Source organism: Tachyglossus aculeatus, chromosome 19, assembly GCF_015852505.1.
Source record: "Tachyglossus aculeatus isolate mTacAcu1 chromosome 19, mTacAcu1.pri, whole genome shotgun sequence".
NCBI classification, from domain to species: Eukaryota; Metazoa; Chordata; class Mammalia; order Monotremata; family Tachyglossidae; genus Tachyglossus; species Tachyglossus aculeatus.
In genome coordinates, this window is record NC_052084.1 from 12,739,662 (window position 1) to 12,764,940 (window position 25,279).

The 25,279-nt window shown below is 46.5% G+C and overlaps 2 protein-coding genes across 5 annotated transcripts; both read left to right on the forward strand.

Annotated features, from left to right (window-relative positions):
* Nucleotides 1–34: 34 nt before the first annotated feature.
* LOC119940634 (basic proline-rich protein-like) lies at nt 35–1,790 on the forward strand. Its single transcript, XM_038760851.1, has 4 exons — nt 35–64; nt 298–793; nt 843–1,331; nt 1,375–1,790. Exons 1-4 carry the CDS (start codon nt 35–37, stop codon nt 1,788–1,790), a joined length of 1,431 nt encoding a protein of 476 aa, XP_038616779.1.
* Nucleotides 1,726–24,840, forward strand: ANGEL2 (angel homolog 2). 4 transcript variants are annotated; one of them, XM_038760969.1, is made up of 10 exons: nt 1,726–1,782; nt 3,046–3,200; nt 12,804–13,135; nt 15,448–15,701; nt 17,295–17,364; nt 17,958–18,382; nt 19,745–19,871; nt 20,546–20,609; nt 21,845–22,008; nt 24,361–24,840. In XM_038760969.1, the coding sequence occupies exons 3-10, from the start codon at nt 12,811–12,813 to the stop codon at nt 24,510–24,512; spliced, it is 1,581 nt and encodes a 526-aa protein (XP_038616897.1). In that variant the 5' UTR covers nt 1,726–1,782; nt 3,046–3,200; nt 12,804–12,810; the 3' UTR covers nt 24,513–24,840. The 4 variants fall into 4 exon arrangements, with proteins under 4 accessions (XP_038616897.1, XP_038616896.1, XP_038616894.1 ...); XM_038760968.1 differs by having other exon boundaries at nt 1,740–1,826; XM_038760966.1 differs by lacking the exons at nt 1,726–1,782; nt 3,046–3,200 and adding an exon at nt 7,880–7,967.
* The last annotated feature ends 439 nt before the right edge of the window (nt 24,841–25,279 follow it).

The following is a 25,279-nucleotide window of genomic DNA, read 5'->3' on the forward strand; positions in this document are numbered from 1 at the left end:
GCCCGCTCCCGCTCCTTCGCCGGCCCCGGGGACCATGAGGGCATCCCCCGCCCCCCTGCCGCGGGCCCGGAGAAGGGCAGCGGCCGCGGCGGCGGCGGCACCGGGGCGGCTTCACTTCCGGGTCCCCGCCCGCACTTCCGGCATTCTCCCCGGCCGCGGGCCCGGAGAAGGGCAGCGGCGGCAGCGGGGCGGCTTCACTTCCGGGTCCCCGCCGGCACTTCCGGCACCCCCCCCCGGGCCCGGAGAAGGGCAGCGGGGCGGCCTCACTTCCGGCATCCCCCCCCCCCCCCCGCCCAGGAGAAGGGCAGCGGCGGCAGCGGGGCGGCTTCACTTCCGGGTCCCCGCCGGCACTTCCGGAACCCCCCCCCCGGGCCCGGAGAAGGGCAGCGGGGCGGCTTCACTTCCGGCATCCCCCCCCCCACCCCGGCCGGAGAGAAGGGCAGCGGCGGCATTCGGGCGGCTTCACTTCCGGCATCCCCCCCCCCCCCCCCGGCCCGTAGAGAAGGGCAGCGCCGGCAGCGAGGCGGCTTCACTTCCGGGTCCCCGCCGGCACTTCCGGCATTCTCCCCGGCCGCGGGCCCAGAGAAGGGCAGCGGGGCGGCTTCACTTCCAGCATCCCCCCCACCCCCCCCGGCCCGGAGAGAAGGGCAGCGGCGGCAGCGGGGCGGCTTCACTTCCGGGTCCCCGCCGGCACTTCCGGCACCCCCCCCCCGGGCCCGGAGAAGGGCAGCGGGGCGGCTTCACTTCCGGCATCCGCCCCCCCCCCGGCCCGGAGAGAAGGGCAGCGGCGGCGGCAGGGCGGCTTCACTTCCGGCATCCCCCCCCCCCCGGCCCAGGAGAAGGGCAGCGGCGGCGGCGGGGCGGCTTCATTTCCGGGTCCCCGCCGGCACTTCCGGCATTCTCCCCGGCCGCGGGCCCAGAGAAGGGCAGCGGGGCGGCTTCACTTCCAGCATCCACCCCCCGGCCCGGAGAGAAGGGCAGCGGCGGCAGCAGGGCGGCTTCACTTCCGGGTCCCCGCCGGCACCTCCGGCATCCCTCCCCGGCCGCGGGCCCGGAGAAGGGCAGCGGGGCGGCTTCACTTCCGGCATCCCCCCCACCCCCCCCCAGGCCCGGAGAGAAGGGCAGCGGTGGCAGCGGGGCGGCTTCACTTCCGGCCTTTCCCCCCGCCGCGGGCCCGGAGAAGGGCAGCGGCGGCAGCGGGGCGGCTTCACTTCCGGGTCCCCGCCTCCACTTCCGGCATCCCCCCCCCCGGCCGCGGGCCCGCTTCACTTCCGGCATCCCCCCACGCCCAGGAGAAGGGCAGCGGCGGCGGCGGGGCGGCTTCACTTCCGGCATCCCCCCCCCCCCCCCCCCCCCCCCCGGCCCGGAGAGAAGGGCAGCGGCGGCGGCGGGGCGGCTTCACTTCCGGTTCCCCGCCGGCACTTCCGGCATTCTCCCCGGCCGCGGGCCCAGAGAAGGGCAGCGGGGCGGCTTCACTTCCAGCATCCCCCCCCCCACCCCCGGCCCGGAGAGAAGGGCAGCGGCGGCAGCAGGGCGGCTTCACTTCCGGGTCCCCGCCGGCACTTCCGGCATCTCTCCCCGGCCGCGGGCCCGGAGAAGGGCAGCGGCGGCGGCGGGGCGGCTTCACTTCCGGGTCCCCGCCGGCACTTCCGGCGCGATGGGGTGGGGCGGGCCTGGCGCGCTGGCCTGGGGCCTGCGGTCTGTCCCCCGGGGCCGGGGCCGGGGCCGGGGCCTGTCCTACGAGGGAGACTTCAGAGCCCGCCCAGAGGGTCGCCGCGGCCAGTCCGTAATAATCACCACGATGGGATCTGTTCGGCGCTTACTAGGTGCAGAGCACTGTTCCGAGCGCCTAATAGTAATGTTGGTATTTGTTGAGCGCTTATTATGTGCCAAGCACTGTTCTAGGCGCTGGGGGGGGGGGGGGGAATACAAGGTAATCAGGTTGTCCCACGTGGGGCTCACAGTCTTCATCCCCGTTTTACAAATCAATCAATCGTATTGGGCAGTTACTGTGTGCAGAGCACTGTACTAAGCGCTTGGGAAGTCCAAGTTGGCAACATATAGAGACGGTCCCTGCCCGGCAGTGGGCTCATGAGGGAACTGAAGCCCAGAGAAGTTGACTGTAAAAGTAGACTTTTAGACTGTGAGCCCACTGTTGGGTAGGGACTGTCTCTATAGGTTGCCAACTTGGACTTCCCAAGCGCTTAGTCCAGTCCTCTGCACACAGTAAGCGCTCAATAAACACGATTGATTGATTAAGTGACTTGCCCAAAGTCACCCAGCTGACAAGTGGCGGAGTCGGGATTTGAACCCATGACCTCTGACTCCAAACCCCGGGCTCTTTCCACTGAGCACGCTGCTCCCCCCCAATCAAACAAGGGCATCCACTGAGCGCTTACTGTGTGCAGAGCACTATCCTAAGCACTCGGAAGGGTCCAGATTGCTTGACACGGCTCGCAAACTAGGCGGGGGAGACGGACGTTAATAGTGATGGCATTTATTAAACGCTTACCATGTGCAGAGCACTGTTCTGAGCGCTGGGGAGGTTACAAGGTGATCAGGTTGCCCCACGGAGGGCTCACAGTCTTGATCCCCATTTTACAGATGAGGGAATGAGGCCCAGAGAAGTGAAGTTGTACATATCTATTCTATTTATTTTATTTTGTTAGTATGTTTGGTTTTGTTCTCTGTCTCCCCCTTTTAGACTGTGAGCCCACGGTTGGGTAGGGACTGTCTCTGTATGTTGCCGACTTGTATTTCCCAAGCGCTTAGTACAGTGCTCTGCACACAGTAAGCGCTCAATAGATACGATTGATTGATTGATTGAAGTGACTTGCCCAAAGTCACACAGCTGACAGTTGGCGGGGCTGGGATTTGAACCCGCGACCTCTGACCCCAAAGCCCGGGCTCTTTCCACTGAGCCACGCTGCTTCTCAGAAAACTCAATGACGGATAGGGGGAATGCGCTAGGGGGTAGGGGGTGCGCGTGACACCCAGGCGCTTGTGTCAAAGACTGAGTCTTGCCCTCCGTCTCTCCCTTTCCAGTCCTCGACCCCACCACCCAGCTGGGTTTCCTTGCGAAAATGTCCTGCTCTTCATTCTCCAGGACGGCTCTGGGAGGAGAGTCCTCAGACCCCCCCAGTTTTACCCACCCACTTTTGCCCGCGAAGTCACCCGGAGGGCCAGTTCGTGCTGTTCAGGTGAGGGTTTTTGTTGTTGACCTATACTTAGCTAGGGATAAGGACAGAAGTTTTATTAGGGATACTTCCTTTCCCCTCTCCCCGCCCCTTCCCCTAAATCTTTCTATCTCTTCTCCTTTAACTTCTCTCACCCCAACTGATCCAACCCCTGACTCACCAACGATGACCAACGTTTCCCAAATACACCCCCTCGGCCCCACTCCGACTGCTTCCTCAGGCCAAATTCCCGTCACATTGCAGTTCGGCTCGCGTTTCAATCAATCAATCAATCAATCAATCGTATTTATTGAGCGCTTACTATGTGCAGAGCACTGTACTAAGCGCTTGGGAAGTACAAATTGGCATCACATAGAGACAGTCCCTACCCAACAGTGGGCTCACAGTCTAAAAGGGGGAGACAGAGGACAGAACCAAACATACCAACAAAATAAAATAAGTAGGATAGAAATGTACAAGTAAAATAAATAAATAAATAGAGTAATAAATAAGTACAACCATATATACATATATACAGGTATACCGAGGTTTCAGCCTCCTCGGTAGTCTCCCTGCCTTCGACCTCTCCAACTTCCAAACCCGGCTACACACCACAGCAAGGATCGTCTTCTGAAGACCCGTAGATCACACAACTTCCCTCACCTGATGATGATGGCGTTTATTAAGCGCTTACTATGTGCAAAGCACCGTAAGCGCTGGGGAGGTTCCAAGGTGATCAGGTTGGCCCACGGAGGGCTCACAGTCTTAATCCCCATTTTACAGATGAGGCACAGAGAAGTTAAGTGACTTGCCCAAAGTCACACAGCTGACGGTTGGAGGAGCCGGGGTTTGAACCCAGGACCTCTGACTCCAAAATCCGTGCTCTTTTCCACCGAGCCACGCTGCTTCTCACCTCGACACTTCCCAATGGCTTCTCATTTCTCTCTGCATCAAGCAAAACCTCACGGTTGACTTCATCCCTCCCGTTTTACATAGCCGCTCTCTTTCATCTGTTATTCACCATTTTACTCTCTCCCTTCCTCTCAAGCTGACCTAACTGTTGCGAAGTCTTAACGATCCAGTCTCCTTCCCATTCACTCCTTCCCGGAACACCCCCTCACCCCTGAATCCAGCGGACCACAGATTTTCCCACCTTCAAAATCCTCCAACAAACCTTCCCAAATTAACGTGCCAAATCAATCAATCAATCGTATTTATTGAGCGCTTACTGTGTGCAGAGCACTGTACTAAGCGCTTGGGAAGTACAAGTTGGCAACATATAGAGACAGTCCCTACCCAACAGTGGGCTCACAGTCTGGAAGCGGGAGACAGAGAACAAAACCAAACATATTAATCAAAATAAAATAAATAGAATAGATATGTACAAGTAAAATAAATAGAGTAATACATATGTACAAACATATATACATATATACAGGTGCTGTGGGGAAGGGAAGGAGGTAAGACAGGGGAAGTGGCGGAGCCAGGATTAGAACCCATGACCTCTGACTCCCAAACCCGTACTCTTTCCACTATGCCCAACAAGGAACAAGGAAGCACTGGTAATAATAATAATAATTGTGGTATTTGTTAAACACTTATCATGGTTAATAATAAGGCACTGTACTAAGCATTGGGGTGAATACAAGCAAAACCTCGGGTTTGATCTGTCGGCCATCTCTTGCACTTGCAGTTTTATTTCTACCCTCCCTTAGCACTCGTCCAATGCGTAATTGATTGAACGGTCTAGTCTGATTACCCTTTTTGTAAATATTTTTGACTCAGTGGGCAGAAAGCGTGTCTAATGGGGTTAAGACCGTGAGCCCCAGGTGGGACGGGGACTATGTTCACTTCTCCGGGCCTCAGTTCCCTCATCTGTAAAATGGGGATGGAGACTGGGAGCCCCACAGGGGACAACCTCATCTCCTCTCCTCCTTCCCCTCCCCACAGCACCTGGATATATGTATATATTTTTGTACGGATTTATTACTGGATTGATTGATTTTATTTGTACATATTTATTTTATTTGGTTAATATATTTTGTTGTCCATCTCCCCCTTCTAGCCTGTGAGCCCGCTGTTGGGCAGGGACCGTCTCTAGATGTTGCCAACTTGGACTTCCCGAGCGCTTAGTACAGTGCTCTGCACGTAGTAAGCGCTCAATAAATGCGATTGAATGAAAGAATGAATTAGGGTGTATCTGCCCCCCCTCCGCCCCCAATTAAAACAGTGCCTGGTACATAGTAAGTGCTTAACGAGTACCACAATTATGATGATGAGGATGATGTCATCTGTACTAAACCTCCGGAAGAATACAGTACAAGAGTACTATCCATGCTCAGTCCTTAGAGGTGTCAACTTTCATATAAATACCGCATTTATTCACACTATGTTTTGAAACTTCAATCTTACAGTGGAGTGTAAAATATTCAAAAGTATTGAACGCTAGCATTGATAGGGAATACTTTTTCTCCAGCAAACCACTGACTTTCAAGATGCTAATTTTCAGAGGTCACGGGTTCAAATCCCAGCTCCGCTGTCAGCCGTGTGACTTCGGGCAAGTCACTTCACTTCTCTGGGCCTCAGTTACCTCATCTGTAAAATGGGGATTAAAGCTGTGAGCCCCTCGTGGGACAACCTGATCACCTTGGAACCTCCCCAGCGCTTAGAACGGTGCTTTGCACATAGTAAGCGCTCAATAAATGCCATCATTATTATTATTATTATTACTATGCTGTGCTCTTTGAAATCAGTCGGTGGTATTGGGAATTTTCAGTGTATAGAGCACTGTACCAAGGCCTATTACAACCGTAAAATGGAGATTAGTTATCTGTTTTCTCTAAGTCTTCTACCATGAGCCCCATCTGGGACAAGGGACTGCATCCAAGCCGATTGCATTGGCTAGACCCCAGCCATTAATACGGTGTTCAGCACATAGTAAGCGCCTATCAGATACCACAATGAGGAGGATAATAATAATAATAATAATAATAATAATTTTGGTATTTGTTAAGCGCTTACTATGTGCAAAGCGCTGGGGAGGATACAAGGTGATCAGGTTGTCCCTTGTGGGGCTCACAATCTTAATCCCCATTTTCCAGATGAGGGAACTGAGGCCCAGAGAAGTGAAGTGACTTGCCCAAAGTCACCCAGCTGACAAGTGGCAGAGCCGGGATTTGAACCCATGACCTCTGACTCCAAAGCCCGGGTTCTTTCCACTGAGCCACGCTGCTTAAGTGCTTTGTTCTCTTCTGTTCTGTTCTTCAGAGAAGGACTGTGGCTCAGTGGCAACAAGCCCGGGCTTGGGAGTCAGGGGTCGTGGGTTCTAATTCCGCCTTTGGGCAAGGCACTGAAGTTCTCTGTGCCTCGGTGACCTCATCTGTAAAATGGGGATGAAGACCGTGAGCCCCCCCGTGGGATAACCTGATCACCCTGTATCCCCCCAACGCTTAGAACAGTGCTTTGCACATAGTAAGCGCTTAACAAATAGCATTATTTTTGTTGTTATTCTAGAACTGATATTGTTGCTAGAAGCAGCGTGGCTCAGTGGAAAGAGCCCGGGCTTTGGAGTCAGAGGTCATGGGTTCAAACCCCGGCTCCGCCAATTGTCAGCTGGGTGACTTTGGGCAAGTCACTTCCCTGGGCCTCAGTTCCCTCATCCGGAAAATGGGGATTGAGACTGCGAGCCCCCCGTGGGACAACCTGATCACCTTGTAACCTCCCCAGCCTTGGAACAGTGCTTTGCACATAGTAAGCGCTTAATAAATGCTATTATTATTATTATTATTCTCTGGTTCTCAGTTCCCTCATCCGTAAAACGGGGATTAAGACTGCGAGCCCCCCGTGGGACAACCTGATCACCTTGTAACCTCCCCAGCCTTGGAACAGTGCTTTGCACATAGTAAGCGCTTAATAAATGCTATGATTATTATTATTATTCTCTGGGTCTCAGTTCCCTCATCTGCAAAATGGGAATTAAGACTGTGAGCCCCCCCGTGGGACAACCTGATCACCTTGTAACCTCCCCAGCCTTGGAACAGTGCTTTGCACATAGTAAGCGCTTAGTAAATGCCATCATTGTTGTTATCATTATTATTATTATTCTCTGGATCTCAGTTCCCTCATCCGTAAAACGGGGATTTTATGATTATAATAAATAAACATTAATTTTATATTTAAATATATAAAATATATATATATCATTATATACAATTTTATTCTTATTATAAAAAATATATATTTAAACATTTTACTTAAACATTGATTCTATAATAATAAACAGTGCTTTGCGCATAGTAGTCGCTTAATAAATGCCATTGTCATGATGATGATGATTATTAGAAGAGGGCGTTGCGCCCGCTTAATAAATGCCATTGCTATGATGATGATGATTACTATTCAGAGAAGAGGGCGTTGCGCCCGCTTCCAACATGGCGGCCGCGGCTTTCCGCCCTCCCCGCTCCCGGGGAGAAAGGGCGGGAAGATGGCGGTCCGGGCCCAGGGAAACTACAAGTCCCGGCGCGCATTGCGGTCCGGGACCAGGGAAACTACAAGTCCCGGCGCGCATTGCGGTCCGGGACCAGGGAAACTCCAAGTCCCGGCGCGCCTTGCGGGCCCGGCCCGGGGAAACTCCAAGTCCCGGCGCGCCTTGCGGGCCCGGCCCGGGGAAACTCCAAGTCCCGGCGCGCCTTGCGGGCCCGGCCCGGGTTCAGAGGGTGGGGGATGGAGCCGGACGACGATGATGGCAGCAGGAGCAGGAGCAGCGGGGCGCCGTGTGATGGGGAGAAGCCGGTCAGTCGGTCGGTCGGTCGGTCAGTCAGTCAGGGCGGTCGGCAGCGGGCACAGCCTTGGTGCGGCTCCATCCGGGTCCCTGTGGGCTGACAGTAGCCCCGTCCGTCCGTCCGGCCCCCCTCGTGGCCGAAGGGATGCGGCCCGGCCCAACCGGGCCCCTGGCCAGGCTTTGAATCTTCCGCCCGCCCGCCCGCCTCCCCCTTCTTTCCTAGCAGAGGGGCTGTTGCCCAGTGGAGGGTGTAGCCTGTGAGCCCACTGTTGGGTAGGGCCCGTCTCTAGATGTTGCCAACTTGGACTTCCCGAGCGCTTAGTGCAGTGCTCTGCACACAGGAAGCGCTCAATAAATACGATTGATTGATTGATTGGCGGGTGGATTTCCCTCCTCAAAAATCTCCAGTGGCCACCAATCAGGCAAAAACTCCTCACCCTGGGCTTCAAGGCTGGCCATCCATCCCCTGGCCCCCTCCTACCTCACGAGCTCCCTTCTGTCCTTCTGCAGCCCCGCCCGCCCCCTCCGCTCCTCCGCCGCTAATCTCCTCCCCGTTAGGCCTCGTTCTCGCCTGTCCCGCCGTCGACCCCCGGGCCTGGAATGCCCTCCCTCCCAACATCCGCCAAGTTAGCTCTCTTCCTCCCTTTAAGGCCCTACTGAGAGCTCACCTCCTCCAGGAGGCCTTCCCACACTGAGCCCCCTCCTTCCTCTCCCCCCGACCCCCTCTCCATCCCCCCCATCTTACCTCCTTCCCTTCCCCACAGCACCTGTATATATGTTTGTACATATTTATTACTCTATTTTACTGGTACCTATCTATTCTATTTATTTTATTTTGTTAGTATGTTTGGTTTTGTTCTCTGTCTCCCCCTTTTAGACTGTGAGCCCACTGTTGGGTAGGGACCGTCTCTAGATGTTGCCAACTTGTACTTCCCAAGCGCTTAGTCCAGTGCTCTGCACACAGGAAGCGCTCAATAAATACGATTGATTGATTGACGGGTGGATTTCCCTCCTCAAAAATCTCCAGTGGCTACCAATCAATCTGCGCATCGCCTACTCCAGGAGGCCTTCCCAGACTGAGCCCCCTCCTTCCTCTCCCCCTCGTCCCCCCTCCATCCCCCTCATCTTACCACCTTCCGTTCCCCACAGCACCTGTATATATGTATATATGTTTGTACATATTTATTACTCTATTTTACTTGTACCTATCTATTCTGTTTATTTTATTTTGTTAGTATGTTTGGTTTTGTTCTCTGTCTCCCCCTTTTAGACTGTGAGCCCACTGTTGGGTAGGGACTGTCTCTAGATGTTGCCAACTTGTACTTCCCAAGCGCTTAGTCCAGTGCTCTGCACACAGTAAGCGCTCAATAGATACGATTGATTGATTGATTTACTTGGTCACAGTGGCGTAAAATTGATTTCGCGGGGCGGGTGTCTATTTCCACCCTGCTCAACATTTGGGGCGGCTCTGGTGAGGGAAACCGTCCCAAGACTTCTTTGCAGTGAGCCAAGTGTAGGCTCCCTTAGTCTTGAGAGGGAGATCATCCCAGCTCTGCCACATGTCTGCTGTATGACCTTGGGCAAGTCACTTAACTTCCCTGAGCCTCAGTTACCCCATCTGTAAAATGGGGATTAAGACTGTGAGCCCCACGTGGCACAACCTGATCACTTTGTATCCCCCCCCAGCACTTAGAACAGTGCTTTGCACATAGTAAGCACTTAACAAATGCCGACATTATTATTATTATTATTATCATCCAGTGTGAGCCCGAAAAGGCAAGGATAGACCCAAACCTTCTCTGCCAGATGGGTAACCAGTGTAATTTTTTTATGGTGGCATTTATTAAGCATTTACTACGTGCAAAGCACTGTTCTAAGCGCTGGGGAGGTTACAAGGTGATCAGGTTGTCCCAAGGGGGCTCACAGTCTTAATCCCCGTTTTACGGATGAGGTAACTGAGGCACAGAGAAGTTAAGTGACTTGCCCAAAGTCACACAGCTGACAAGTGGCGGAGCCGGGATTTGAACCCATGACCTCTGACTCCAAAGCCCGGGCTCATTCCATTGAGCCACGCTGCGTTTCTTTAAAGAAATTTAAAGAAGTTCAGGGAGGGAGATTTAAACAATGTATTTAAACAACAACTTTGTAACATCCTAGAAATAGAGTGGCCTGGTGGAAAGGGTACAGAACTGACTTGCCTGCTGTGTGACCTTGGGTTCACAGTCTTATCCCATCAAGTGTCCCACCAGATTATCTTGTTTCTACCCCAGGGCTTGGCACATAGTGAGTGCTTAGCAAATGTCACAACGATTTTTTAATTATGATGTGAAATGGGGATTAAATGTGTCATATCTCATTGTTTTGTATCCAATTCAGTTGTACTTAATTAAGCGCCTCCTGTGTGTGGAACAGTATCTACCCCGGGGCTTCACACGGTGCTTTGCAGAATATTATTGCCAGGGTCTAACAACCTTGGGAAGTTGTCTCTGTCTGGTCTGTTTTTCTCTCTACAATTTAAGTGAGTTTATTTTGGTGTAGCTGTGCTCAGTGGAGAGAGTGTTCTTTGGCAATTATTGTTAGTCATATTTGAGCACTTTTTGTCTGCAAAGCGCTGTACTAAGCACTTGGGAGAGTACAGTAGGGTTGGTAGGCATAGTCTTTAGAAGGAATCCTACATTTTGTTGGAAAAATAAAGTAGGATACTTTGAATTTTAACGCATAAATGCTATTGCATGTAGTTTAGAAACATTCAGAGTTGCAAGCTCACGATGGGCAGGGAACGTGACTGTTGATTTCGTTGTACTGTGCTCTCTCAAGCACTTAGTACAGTGCTTGGCACATAGTATTATGGTCACATCTTCTCCAAGAGGCCTTCCTCAATTAAGCCCTACTTTCCCCAGCTCCCTCTCCCTTCTGCGTTGTCTGCGCTCTTGGATCTGTGACCTTCGGACATTAGATATATGTCCCACCCCCAACCCCACAGCACTTAGGTACATATCTTTAAATTATCTTATAAATTATTTATTTACATTAATGTCTGTCTCCCCTCTAGACTGTAAACTCCTTATGGGCAGGGAGCCTGTCTGCTAATTCTGTTGTATTGAACTCTCCCAAGCGCTTAATACAGTGCTCTGTGTTAACATAATACATATTATATATATTAACATATTAACATAATCCAATATTTAATACATAATATATTAATACATATTATTATTAATATTAATAATGCATATTAATACATATTAACATAGTACGCACTCACTAAATACCATTGATAGTATGCGCTCAATACACACCTTTGAGTATATTAAAATAGTTTGTAACCAAGTAATTTTCTGTGCCATTATGAATTACATGGATTTTCTTAGATATCAATTAATTCAAAGACTAGAGAATAGATTTCTCACTAAGCAAACTTTCCTTAATTCTCCATTTTTATTTTCTTTTTCCTAAAAGTTGTTTTTTTAGGGTATGGGCTCATTTTTCCAGTGTTTTCAGATAAACCGCAATTTCCTAAAACTGCCACATTTTTTTGTTAGTTTCATATTAATACATAATATGGGAAATGCAAAACGATACAGAAGTACATGGCAGAAACTGGTTTTACTTTAAACAAAACTGTCCTCATTTATTTAGCATATTTGACTCTGCCTCCTTAACTTGAATTTTATGTAGCTGAATGTCTAATTCACCAATAGCAATTTATTAAATAAATGTCACTTTTCAAGAGACGGAAACTTACAAAATATATTTTAAAAAGCTTCAGAATTTAACTAGACTATGTAGACCATCAAGTAAGAAAAAGTGGGCTTAAATACTTTTTTAGTAATCTGTTTGTAGGCAGAGAGCATGTCTTGCACTTCTATTCCCAAATGTCAATTACTACTATTACTACTACTGCCATTCTTTTAAAGTAGTGATATGGATGTTGCCATGGCCAGGATAGATACAAGATAATGAGATCAAACATAGCCCCGGCCGTACCCAGGGCTCACAGTCTAAGAGGGAGGGAGTACAGGTGTTTTATTCCTATTTTACAGATGAGGAAACTGACTTGCTCAAGATCACACAGCAGACAAGCGGTTGAGCCAGAATTATAGTCCAGGTCTTAATGTTCCCGGTCCCTCCCTGTTAAATGCCTTAATGAGTGAGAACAAAATTTAAGGTTACTTGGGGAATGGATGAGGGAAAGGCTGGATGGGCTCATGCTGCAGGGAAGGGTTTGGGGTGAGTGTGCCTGGAGACGGGGGGAGTATCCTTGCACCCAAGCAATCCTTGAGATGGCTCAATGCAGCCCAGGGAGTTATTGAACAGCCTGGTAATGGACATCCTTCCCCTGGTCCTGGGGAAATGGAAAGTGCCCTCCGAGACTCCCAGTTTAAAGAATACTGATGTAAGATAAATACTAAAATAGAAGGAAAGCCAAGTACTGTACCTCTCAACATTTACTGAGTGCTTACTGGTAACACTGGTTTGAATAGAGGCCTTTAAATGCCAGCTCACCGTTCTAGTCAAAGGAATTTGTTTTGACCTGCAGCTCTCGGCCCTATCGTGTTTTTGCTCTGGGACTGCTCAGTTTACAAGGCTTGGCCATTCCTGGAATAGAATAACTAGGAAGTGATGGAAGCGGGGATGAAGACCAAAGAAACAGAATGGTGCTACCAAGTCCAATCATTGATGCTTTTTTTAATTTTTTCCCATTCTTCCCTAAGCCAGTGAAAACCGGGAACCTGATTCTTAAGGTAGGGGTGGGGGTGTCCTCTGAAGACCTTGACTTCAATCGTATGTCATTGGAACGGACTGAAAACTGGTACCTTAAGGAATATATAATTGATTTCTTTCAGACACCGTATGCTGCCCTGTGATCTGCCGAGGCTGGGCAGAGATTGGATTACGTCGTGGGAGAGCCCTTGGAGATTCTGCAGGAACAGACACATCTCTAGCTGTATGAGGTGGCCGGGACACTCGCCTTGGGATCCTTACCCGTACTTCAGGAGCAGCAGAAGTTGTCCGCTAAATTGGAGACCAGTATGCCTGCCCGGGCCTAATCGACATCAGTTTCCATCCTGGAATTGGAGACCGGACACTTTTACACAGACTTCTTTGTTCCACCTTTCTAATTACAGCATGGACTCTGAGGAAGATGAGCCATCATCCAAACGAAGAAAACACCAAGGTAAAGGGTACATTTGAACCTAAGTGCAGAATTGAGTATCTCCAATTAGAGTGAAACGATAAACTTTCACACCATGCCCATAAAGGAAAAAGAAAATTCAGCAGGTACTAGAGACGACTCGCTGTTGGCCACATTCCTAATTTTCCTGTGCGTAAAAAAGTGATGTTTCTGCCAGTGAGCCTTAGTCACGGGTGCAGGGGAGGCTGAAAAGGCCAGCAAACACCACAGGACGTTTTCTGAAGAAGGATGCGACTCAGGCTGTCTTTCCCAAATGAAGACTTAATTTTTATGTTCCATTAATAGAAGTGTATTTGAAGGAAGGATGGGACTGGTGAGCAGAAACCTAGGTTTTATAGCTTATCTTCTTTTCTGTCTGCCTGCCTTTTAAGGTCTGCCCTGCCCATCAGCATCTCCACCAGATTTCTAGATGGGAGGGTTTTGAAAATAAGATAACATTTTTTAAAATTGTCTGCATTCCATTTGTCCACGCTTGCCCCAACTCCATTACCACCAATAATTGAATCAGCTAAAACATGTAATTGAAAGCCCAGTTACAAACGAGGTCATCTGGATATATAGTATAAATGAGCCTGAATTGGAAGCTGAGAAGAAAGGTTATATATATATATGTTCAACTGCAATTGTTATTTTTTTCAAAAAGCAACTTAGGGCTTCCGTTAGTACAGGTCACCCTATACGTCTGATCATACCTGTTACGTGCTTCTTTGATCATCACCTTGTTTTTCATGATCTGGATAATCCTGGCTTCCGAAAAGGAAGTTTGCAATTACCTGATATTACCTCTTGACCTTCAAGTCTGTCAAAAAATTCAGAGAGAGGTGGGCTGTATAGTAAGTTTGTGGGAAGGGGAGTGGGGTAAGGGGAGAGTGCATCTTCCACCACCCAACCCTTGGGCATGGACATTCTGTGAGGTCTGTGGGCACAGTGGTCAACCGTAGACATGAAGAGCAGTTTAAAGATTGTGTAGGTGGTACATGCTGATGGCAACTGTGCTATTAGTGTGGCAGCTACAGCTGTTCCCCTCTAATAGCTTCTTAACACCACCCACATTCTAGTGCTGAGGAGGTGTTGGAGACCGAGCCCTTCTGAGCTTAAAGTAGAAAAGCAGAAAGGGAGCTTGCTCTCCCCTCCTCGTCTCTAGTAGGTGTTCTAGAAACATCAGGAGCCAGGGGCTGGAGAATCGGCGTGACATAAATGAGGAGGTCTTGAGGCTCGGTCCCAACTCTTTTCGAAGGCTCATCAAAAACATGAGAGCCTGCAGGAGGCATTCGGAAACCAGCTTTACTTTTTGGAATGTATGTCTGCAAATGAAAACGATCCTGGGCTTGTGCCAGTACAACCGTATATTTAGAAAGCGCACATTCACTAGAATCAAACATGGTGACGCTTGGGATTGCTGGGACCCACCCACATAGGGAGTACCAAGGCACTCTGTATTTACTGAGCATTTGCTGTGTGCACAGCACTGTACTAAGCACTTGGGAAAGTAAAGTATAACAATAAACAGACACATTCCCTGCCCACAATGAGCCACAGCCCCACATCACCAAAGAGTTTGATGACTTTATGTGACAAAAGTTAGGCTACAGCAATTAACAGAACTGGGGAGACCGAATTTCCTTCCTTGATGTGTATCAAACAGAAAGAACTACTCCATGTCACACTACTCACTTCGTGTGCAATTTTCTCGACATTAGTCACGGAAACCGTTTTAGGTCTCTGACCTAACTTCTCAGAATGCTTCACTTCCTTGGTCCTGGAACTTTGTCTCATCCCCCAGGCCCAGGTTTAACCCAGGTGGTTGCAGTATTCAGGAGATGCATCTTAGGCTTCTCCTGCCCTGGTCTTACTCAATCCTCTCCCAGTAGCCTGAGTCCCCAGCTCCACCGTCATCGACAATATAGGAGGTTTGTTATAATGCACTTCTCCGTCTACCTGCCGAAAGATATGCTGGACCTGTAGCTGCTAAAAATCATTTTTCTCCAGTCTTTCAATCAATTAATTTTCGGACTGAAGGCAGAGGCAGCTTTCAGCTGTGAGTGCAGGGGTAAATTTGGGGCAGAGCTTGGAGGGGATGAGGTGAGGCTTCCAGGAGCAGAAACGCTTCTTCCCTTCCAGTCTCCACTGGGCATGGAAAAATCCCCACACTGGCCGGGAGCCCGCGGGGGACGGGGGAGAAGAAGGGAAAACTGAGGCCGAAACCCCGAGACTCAAAAGAAACACTCCCTGCGTGCAGACACACACAGCAATCTGTTTGAAAATTGAATCCTTTGTTTTCTGTGTTTTGACAGGAATGATAAAGAGGCATTGGGAATCTCTCTGTCTTCCTAATACAGAAAAAATGAAGATCCTAGGAGACAATAATATGGTCCCAAGATTTAAAGAAGATGAAAAATTTGATTTTTCAGTGATGTCCTACAACATCCTTTCCCAGGATTTATTGGAAGATAATTCACACCTGTACACACACTGTCGTCAGTCACTGCTGAACTGGAGTTATAGGTTTCCCAATATTCTAAAGGAAATTAAACATTGGAATGCAGATGTGAGTGAAAAACATCCTTAAGTTTCTCATCCATTCATCAAGTTAAACCTACTCAGTTTTACCCACGCAGGATTCTTCGTGGATTGAGGTTGATTTGAAATGAAGTATAGTTACAAGGAAAGTGTTTTCTGATTGGTTGGAGTATGTGATCATGCCCCCTTTCCAGAAAGGATTTAATAGTAGCCTATTAGTGAGAATAGAGCATGTTCTAATAAAGCTAAAATGCCATACTTTGGGCAGGAACAATTCTTCTAAATATATTTGTCTTGGGACTTTTCCCATTAGAATGTCCTTTCAATTTTAACTCTTGTTCTAATTTTTCATATTCAGAGGTACATTTTAAGTGCTTTAATAAAAAGTTTTTCTTCACAGTCCAGTAACGTAAAAGTTTTATAGTCAAAAATAATAGGGAACGAGGAGATAAGAATTCAGTGTAATTAAAAAAACTCAACTAGAGGGCAGCTATTTTCAAAAGCATTGGTAATTGTGCACCTGTTAATTCTGAATCTCTTTCATTTGGAAGGTTTCAATCTGTAAATGAGAACCGTGTGTGGGTATTTTTTATATTCAAACTTGGCTAGATAACATAGTTTATTAGACTTTTGAGTAAGCAAAATAACTCAGTAGAAGCCTGTTTGCAGCAACTTTCACACACAGTTTCAGCTAAACCTGGTTAATGCTTATCCTCATTTCTTGAGATAATATGAAGCAAGCACCATTTCCATTTCTCCATAGTCCTCTGTGGGCTCCCAGCCCTTCATAGGAACACAGATTTTGATCTCAGCTAAGAAGCTGGCAAATATGTGTAGAAACAGGGGAGAAGAGGAGAGGAAACTGCTTAGATTTTAAGGCAATAGCCAAGTCAGCTTAACAGGACAATATGGTTTGTTAAACTAGAACCAGAGAAACACCTGAGAAGATATGAATTTATATAAAAGAGCAGATAATCAATGAATAATATTTACCGAAGACACTAGGGGAGCAGTATGCTGTACTGGATAGAGCTCGGGCTTGGGAGTCGAAGGTGATGGGTTCTAATCCCAACTCTGCCTCTTGTCTGCTGTGTGACCTTGGGCGACTCACTTCACTTCTCTGTGCCTCAGTTACCGCAACTGTAAAATGTGGATTGAGACTGGGAGCCCCACGTGGGACAGGGACTGTTTCTAACCCGATTTATTTGTATCCACCCCCCGTGCTTAGTACAGTGCTTGGCGCACAGTAAACGCTTAACTAATACCACATAGAGGTATGCAGGCAATGATTATAGATTTATTTTTATATACATTACGTGCCGGTTATTTACGTGCATACCATCCACTGGTAATTGGCAAAATGTTATTTTAAAATATTATGTACAAGTTATGCAACCTAAAGAATCTAGCTCCCTAGTTACCATTAAATGGATGAATGATTTCAAATGTCTTAAAAATACATGTTTTTTCTAAGAACACAACAGCAGTGTTAAGTGTACCCGGTTTTATTGCACCAAGTATTCATTCTGCCCCTGAAATCACTTGTACAGCGGGATGGGTCTGAAGAAGCAAGTAAAAGGTTTTTCTTGAGAATTTTAAATTCAAACTCTTTGTTCTTCAGGTGCTCTGTTTGCAAGAAGTCCAAGAAAACCATTACAAAAGAGAAATCAGGCCAAGCTTGGAATCTTTGGGTACGGTTTAACTTTTACATCTCAACTTTTAAAGACTTGGTAATAACAATATAAAACCATAGTAATTGCAAATTCAGCTTTGTCCTTATATAGCAGTGACCTTTTAAGACTTCTGGAGAGGAAGCATTGTGGCCTAGTGGAAAGAGCATAAGTTAGGAAGTCAGAGGACTTGGGTTCTAATTCCAGCTCGACCACTTGCCTGCTGTGTGACCTTGGGCAAATCATTTAACTTCTCTGAGCTTAAGCTTCCTCATCTATAAAATGGGATTAAATATCTTTTCTCCTTCTTCTTAGACTGTGAGCCCCATGTGAGACAGGGACTGTGTCTGACCTGATTATCTTCTATCTACCCAGGAGCTTAGTACAGTCCTTGGCACGTAGTAAGTGCTTGTCAAATACCATTATTATTATTATTATTATTATTATTATTATTAAAACCATAAAGATACTACGCTTTTAAGGTTCACAATGCTATATTGACTTTTTTTAATTGAAAAGTTGCTAGGAATCTCATGAATTTAAGGCAGATACCACTTCTGTAATTAAATATTTATTTTAAAGAATCCTCTCTTAAATCCTCTTGTCTCTTTCAGGATATCATTGTGAGTACAAGGTGCGAACAGGAAGGAAACCTGATGGCTGTGCAATTTGCTTCAAATTTTCTAAATTTGCCCTTGTGTCCGCTAACCCAGTGGAATTTTACCGCCACAACATCCCCCTGTTGGACAGAGACAATGTAGGGCTCGTGTTGCTTCTGCAGCCCAAATTCCAGTGCACTGCTACTCCAGCTGCCCTTTGCGTAGCTAATACACATCTGTTGTACAATCCAAGGCGAGGAGACATTAAATTGACTCAACTGGCAATGCTCCTGGCAGAGATTGCCAGTGTTTCCCATCAGAAAGATGGTCGCTTCTGTCCCATCATCATTTGTGGTGACTTTAACTCTGTTCCTGGCTCTCCACTGTACAGTTTTCTAAGGGAAGGGAACCTCAATTATGAAGGACTTGCCATAGGAAAGGTAAGTGCCCTCACCTCTCTTCATTTCAAGGGTCAGTGCTTGGTAAAGAATACAGCAACGCATACTGGTCTTGATCGTTCATAGTAACTGGGAGCCTGAATTGTAAGGTTAATCCAGTAGCCTCAGTTTAGCCAATAGTTGAAACATTACCCTCCAAGTCTTTGACCTAAGCTGCATAAAGTAGTAAAATCACCTGATATGAATTTCATCAGTTGTCGGTGCTAATAATCAATAATATTTGAGTGCTTACCATGTGCAGAGTGCTGTTCCAAGCACTTGGGAGAGTACAGTATAACAGAGAGAAGCAGTGTGGCCTAGTGGATAGACCACAGGTTTGGGAGTCAGAGGATGTGGCTTCTAATCCCAGGTCCACCACAAAACTGCTGTGTGACCTTGGGCAAGTCACTTACCTTCTCTGGGCCTCAGTAACCTCATCTGTAAAACGGATTCAGATGGTGAGCCCCATGTAGGACAGGGACTGTGTTCAGCCTGATTAGCTTGTATACGTTCCTTGGACACGATGAGCTTACAGTCCAGAGGAACGAGCACCAAAAAACCCAAAAGATAGAAAGGAGAAAGGGGAGAAGAAAAGGACATGGGTGATTTAAAAATCATAATCAGAAGCAGTCGTACGGCACTTTGAAAATGCAGAGGGTCGATGTAGAAGTAAATTAGATCATTGAAGCTATAATATAATCTTTAAATATGTATATATATACATTTTCACTCAGTTTGGTATACATTAATTATAAATACCACTGAGCACCAAATGTTCCTCAAACTGTCTTTTCAGATTGTTCTTCCAATCTATCGGAAGAAACAGACTCTTGAATCAGTGAAGCAAGAGTAACCTGTCTGTGTATTTACAAATGAAACAAGAGGGTTCATCGTCTCCTGGTGTCTACACATGATTTCTGAGATGGCTGACAGAAAGGTCTCATCAAGCAGAGAGTGGGATGAAAAATGGCAGATGAACTTTAGTGGGAGCTAGTGCAGTGTAAGGCTCCTAGGGAAAAATAATACAAATTATATCTAAATGACAGTGGGCTATATTACCATTTTTTTGGTAGCAGACTGAAGGCAGGTTTTTAAACTCTTAGCTTACAACTAAAGAAGGAAAAAGTAAGTGATGTAGAGTTAAACTGGGAGGGGATAATTGAACATACTGGAAGTAGTTTAGGTAGCTTCTGAAGGGCTTTTGAGGGGTAATATGAGGCAGAAACTACCTCAATAGTTTGCCTAATAAAAGTTATTTTTTGGCACTTTAAGATCACATTTCACTTAATTCATTTTCAAATAATAGCTCTGCCACCGTTTAAAAATTCACCCTGTTCCTAAGGTTCTTATTGAAATTCTATTTAGGTGTCTGGCCAGGAGCAGTCTCCCCGGGGACAGAGAATTTTGTCTATTCCAATTTGGCCTCAAAGCCTAGGCATTTCACAGAACTGTGTGTACGAAATACACCAGGCATCAAAAGTTGGGAAGGAAGGTAAGTCTTGACAAGGAGATTAGACCATCTTTTTCACCAGCAAAGTCCAGGGCTACAGGTTGGCAGCTCCTTTTCACATCCCGAGCCGGGGCAGGGGAGCAGATCTGCCGTTTTCTCTGAGACTCTTTCGGCCTCCGCCTCAGAACGAGGAGCAATGAGGCATCCTGGGCCAGGCACCACTGTAATGGGTGAACAGCCTCTCTCCCCGCACCCACACCCCTCTTCTCTCAAGCAAGAGTCCTCCCTTTTATCTCAAGCCAAGAACTAGGGGTCTCCAATCCCCCACCCCCGTCTCCCAATCCTGTAAGTATGATACCTTCAGGGCAAGCTGCCCACTCTCAAGCAGGGGGGAAGATAGACAGCTTCTGTTCTTTCCCCCACTGAGGATGAATATGCACCCCGTGAAGTGGTTCCGAAACTGCTGGTTACAAGGAGCTGCTCCATTCTAGCTTCTCCTCCCAACCCCCAGTCCAGCCATCGCCTTCCTGCCCTGTTGTTATCCAAGCCCCAACCTGCCAAGGAGCATCCTTTGTGTGGAACATGCAAAGGTGGCGGGGAATATGTGTGGAAAGAGAGAGTGTGTTTTCTTGCCAGTGAGTGTGTGTGGTCGAAGGTGTGACAGTAAATTGAAGACTGAGAATTTCTGCTACCATTTATGTGCTTTCCCTTTTCAGTTTTAGGAGGAGCTGTGACAGAAGCACAAATGGAAGAGGCAGAGATCCTAGTAGCAGCTGAAAAGTAAGTTTAGAATATGGCAGTTTTACCGATTTCTTATTGACTGATTTAATTCTTAATCAAATCTCTGTGACTTATATTTCTCAAGGACCAGTCTGGTCCTTGGAGTTAATCCCATGGAATTAATGTTCTTTTCAGTGCAGTTAAAAAATGAAGAGAAATCCGATGCATGAAATTGACTCTGCCACTTCTCTGCTCTGTGACCTTGGGCAAGTCCCTTGACTTCTCTGGGCCTCAGTTACCTCATCTGTAAAATGGGAGTTAAGACTGTGGGGCCCCATTGGAAGTGGACTGTGTCCAACCTAATTGGCTTGAACTACCCCAGTGCTTAGTACCGTGCCTGGCAAATAGGAAGTGCTTAATACCATCAACAACAAAAATTGGACAGGGAAGTTCATTTCCACCTGCCAAAGTTATATTTTTAAGTGGCTTTAGGACCATATACAGAGTCCCATCAGATTTTCAGAAGACACTTTGGCCTTTAGAGACTTTGAAGCAAATCATCAAAGAACCAAACACAAAGATGGATTTGAGGATTTAGAATGAATAAACGAAAAGATCATTTTCCCATTTCGTTGAAATGTTGAAGAAAAGAGATCCAGAAGTAGAAGTGTGAGGGTGACAATTCCTTGTTAAAAGGACCATGTTACCTTTAGATGCATCTGGGAAACTGGTACATGTTCCGAACGAGAGGCACAGTGAATCTGGGTTCTGTCCATGTCCCCCAAGTGAGTGGGGTTTTCCTGGAGGACTATGCAGTTTGAGAGCATCTTTTGGCTGCCACTTACCTGCTGGGCCCAGATCTGTAAGTTCTCTGCAGTCCTAGTACCCCAGGAGGAAATCAGAATCTTTGCCATGTCTTCCAGTGCCCTGATATGTGCCTCTGATACCCACGGAGATGGCACAGATAGCTGGAGTGTTGAAGGTCTGCGGTGGGGCCACCTTTGCTGTAGATAAAGGAGAGATTCTAGAACTCATTTGGGGAAAAAACCAAAGAATTGGACTTCTGCTCAGACCACTATGCAGGGAGGGAGTCGGAAGTTTAGTCTTGGTGTTCACAGAGTTTTGGTTTGGGGATTGAAGAGAAAGAGACCTAAAAGCTCTTGGTTTTTAAATGAAGGTTCTGCTGAATGTGTCATCTTCCCTTAGGCCAGAAATGAATTGGACAAAAAAATTCACATGAAGTAATTTATGTAATGTGTACGATGAAGCATTTTTCTCTTTTCATTTTCATTTAGACTGCCATCAAACCTACAGCACCGTTTTAGCTTATCCTCTGTTTACTCCCACTACCTCCCTGACACTGGACTTCCAGAAGTGACAACTTGTCACTCCAGAAGCGCCATCACAGTGGATTACATTTTTTATTCGGCGGCGAAGGAAGAGGTGCCTGTGCAGCCAGGTAAAGAGGTGGTCTGCTGGTAGACTTCCCTGAAAGTGGCATCAGGCTGCACAACAGCTTTAGAATGTAGAAATAAAAATATGACAGATTGGCTAGGCACTGACTCTTAGCTTGGTTTTCTAGCCATCCTTGATGCACTGACTCTTAGCTTGGTTTCCTAGCCATCCTTGATGCACTGCCTGAATCCTGCTTGAGAGTAATCCTGAAATATTATTCTTCCTTCCTTTCTAATCACACTGACACCATGTTGCCTCTTCAGGTAAACCTCTCATAGTAACTGTATGTTGTATTTACTCATGACAGTGAAAAAAAATTGGTGAAGATTGTAGTTAAGGCGTTATTAGCTTGTCCTTCTCAGCCTTCTGTTTCTTGATGTGGGCAAGCACCATTATTCTCATTTCTCCAAAAGGGTAACTAAGCCAGTAACCTGTTCCAGGATCAGGCAGCAAGCTAAGGGCCAAGCTAGATTTAGAACCCATGTCCATAGGGTACTGAGCCATCCTGCTGTGTGCACTGTGAAGTCACGGGCAGCTCTGACCAGAGCAGGCTGTTAAAGTTGGCCGCCTCGGTATTTCTGAGTAACACAGAAACATGCACTGCTTCTCATAACAAAAGCAGTCACCACCTGTGAAGTGGATTTACCATCTAAGGAGCAAAGCATACTTTTCCTCAATCCAAATTTAGGGAATCAATCATATTTATTGAGCGCTTACTGTGTGCAGAGCACTGTACTAAGCGCTTGGGAAGTACAAGTTGGCAACATATAGAGACAGTCCCTACCCAACAGTGGGCTCACAGTCTAAAAGGGGGAGACAGAGAACAAAGCCAAACATACTAACAAAATAAAATGAATAGATATGTACAAGTAAAATAAATAAATAGAGTAACAGATATGCACAAACATATATACAGGTGCTGTGGGAAAGGGAAGGAGGTAAGATGGGAACCTGTATGTTAAGCAAACCAACTGAGATGTAATCTCTGAAGAGGGGTAAATGCACTCCGTAAATTATCGAATTGCTTTTGAACCCCTGAAGCGTCACCCTGTAAGAAGTCTTTCAAAGGTGGGTACCCACTCGGTACCACAGCTCTTTAAAAGATTGTGATTTATAATTCGGGTTGATTGCGTTTTGGCCCAAATTTCACTAGGTGGTACTAGTAGATCGCGGTTTTGTTGGTCATGAAAGAAAATATAGCTATAGCTCCATTAGTACCCTGAAGTGGTTCCATGAACGAGTGTTAAATGGAAGATCATTACATGAAGTATAGTCTCCTAATGGAAATAAATAAATTGCATTCATGCATTTTCCAGATCCAAAAAACTGACCAAAATGGTATACGTATATTTAAAAACAGCGGTTGAAAAAATACAGCAAATATGGTTAGCTAACTGATCATACTTGCACACCTTCTGTGTGCAGAACACTGTTTAAGAGGATACAGTAGAATTGGTAGCTATATGATGCCTGTCCTCCAGGAGCTTACAATCTAGCCAGGGAGACAGATACTAAAATTACAGATGGGAGGAATTGTCGAGTATAAAAGCTATGTACGTAAAGGCGACGGCATTGTGGCCCTGAAATGTCAGAAGAGTGGTGAGGAAATATAAGCATGTACTAATGATGAAATTAAGTTTTTGGGTACATCTGCAAGTATACTACTGAATTTTCAAAGTGTTGTCTTTTTCCTGAACATCATGAATTAACATACTTGCCATTATTAAGGCTGAATTGATGTGCTGTTATTATCTAATGCTAAAATGAAATGGGTTTTAATTTCTCAGTTCAAAGTGGAAAGTTTATGCCAAAATAAACTTTGCAGCAGGGAGAAGTGCTGTTGTGGTCACCAGAGCATTCTGAGGAAGATGGCAGTGTCCCTTTACGTTTACTATGGTGCCTGAGAGAATCAGTGTACTTTTTATCTCCAGATTCTATGACTTGATTTGTAGGGAATCAGGTACACTTCAAGCATTTGGTCCCCAAAGCCACTAACACATGCTCCTGGCTTCTGCAGAATGGTCAGTGTGGGAAAGCCTGTGGACATTTTAGCGTTCTCCATCGTAGTTCTGTTGGTTTCATTTAACATTTCCTCTAAAAGGGTGAAAGTATAACACAGGAAAACTCTAAAAAGTGTCTTTTTATACGGAGAATGTAATCTCTGATTTATGTTTTCTATAAACAATTTAGCGTATAACATTTTTGTGGTTTTTTAGTGCCATGCTGGACATAAAATAGTATGCTAAATTCTAATTGATCATGAATTGTAATGGCAATTATCTGGGGGGAAAGTGATAATTTGACACATTTTACAGTTTTTGTGATAATCATCTCAAATTGCTTCTCTTTTGTGAAGGTGCGGAAGTTGCTTTCGTTGGTGGCCTAAAACTTCTAGGTAGACTCTCACTTCTAACAGAGCAAGACTTGTGGACTGTTAATGGACTTCCCAATGAAAACAACTCTTCAGATCATCTCCCTTTACTGGCCAAGTTCAGACTTGAGCTCTGACATTATTTCTTTTACAAGTGTCAAGTTACCTACATTGCTTTTTCCATCCCATGAAGACAAAGATGTTCAAAGCAACGTGCATGCTGAATTCTTGTGTAGTTTTTAAAAAAAAGTCTTTTAAAATGATTATAGTACTTTGTGGTTCAGCATGAAGAACAGGAATAAGTTTACATTTATTTCTCTTTTTGATAAAAAAAAAAGTCAGCTGGACTATAGTGGGAGATGGGCATTATTTTTCACAAAGATGTAAATGCTTTTTATTATAAACCTCTGAAAAATTGAATGCACTTTTCTCTGTTATCCCAGTAAAGGACTTTATATGTTTGTAGCAAGCTTTATATGGGCTCCTAATAGCCACCTTTTGGCTTGGGCAAGCAGTATTCTTTCAAACCACAACTTTTCAGATGCCCTAAACTTAGTTTCTTTCTTATCTTTCTTTTTCGGTATCTGTTACATGCTTACTATGTGCCAGGCACTGTTCTAAGCCCTGGGATAGATACAGCGCAATGAGGTTGGGGGGAGCAATATCAGGTTTGTGGAGAGCTAATTAGCTGCTCCAGCATCAATAGTGGTTACAATCCCAAGGATTCAAGGGGCACTGTTGTGAAGGAGCTTTTTTTAGAAGAGCTAAAATGATGTACAAAATAAAAATAAAGGTCTTACCTTTAATGTGCCTGCATGTTGCTAGGGAGAAAGAGGCTTGGGAAATGTATACGCACCAGGACCAGCATCCAGGACTAATTTTTTCAAGCTGTTTCACAAATGTC

Bases quoted from the DNA above. Each gene is read 5' to 3' on its own strand.
- LOC119940634 (XM_038760851.1), top strand. From the start codon at position 35: ATGAGGGCATCCCCCGCCCCCCTGCCGCGG. The intron at 65-297 runs GCCCGGAGAAGG...CCCCCCGCCCAG, and splicing joins CCCCCGCCCCCCTGCCGCGG to GAGAAGGGCAGCGGCGGCAG. The intron at 1,332-1,374 runs GCATCCCCCCCC...CCCGGAGAGAAG, and splicing joins GCGGGGCGGCTTCACTTCCG to GGCAGCGGCGGCGGCGGGGC.
- ANGEL2 (XM_038760966.1), top strand. From the start codon at position 7,915: ATGATGGCAGCAGGAGCAGGAGCAGCGGGGCGCCGTGTGATGGGGAGA. The intron at 7,968-12,803 runs GTCAGTCGGTCG...GATTTCTTTCAG, and splicing joins CGTGTGATGGGGAGAAGCCG to ACACCGTATGCTGCCCTGTG. The intron at 17,365-17,957 runs GTACGGTTTAAC...TGTCTCTTTCAG, and splicing joins GCCAAGCTTGGAATCTTTGG to GATATCATTGTGAGTACAAG.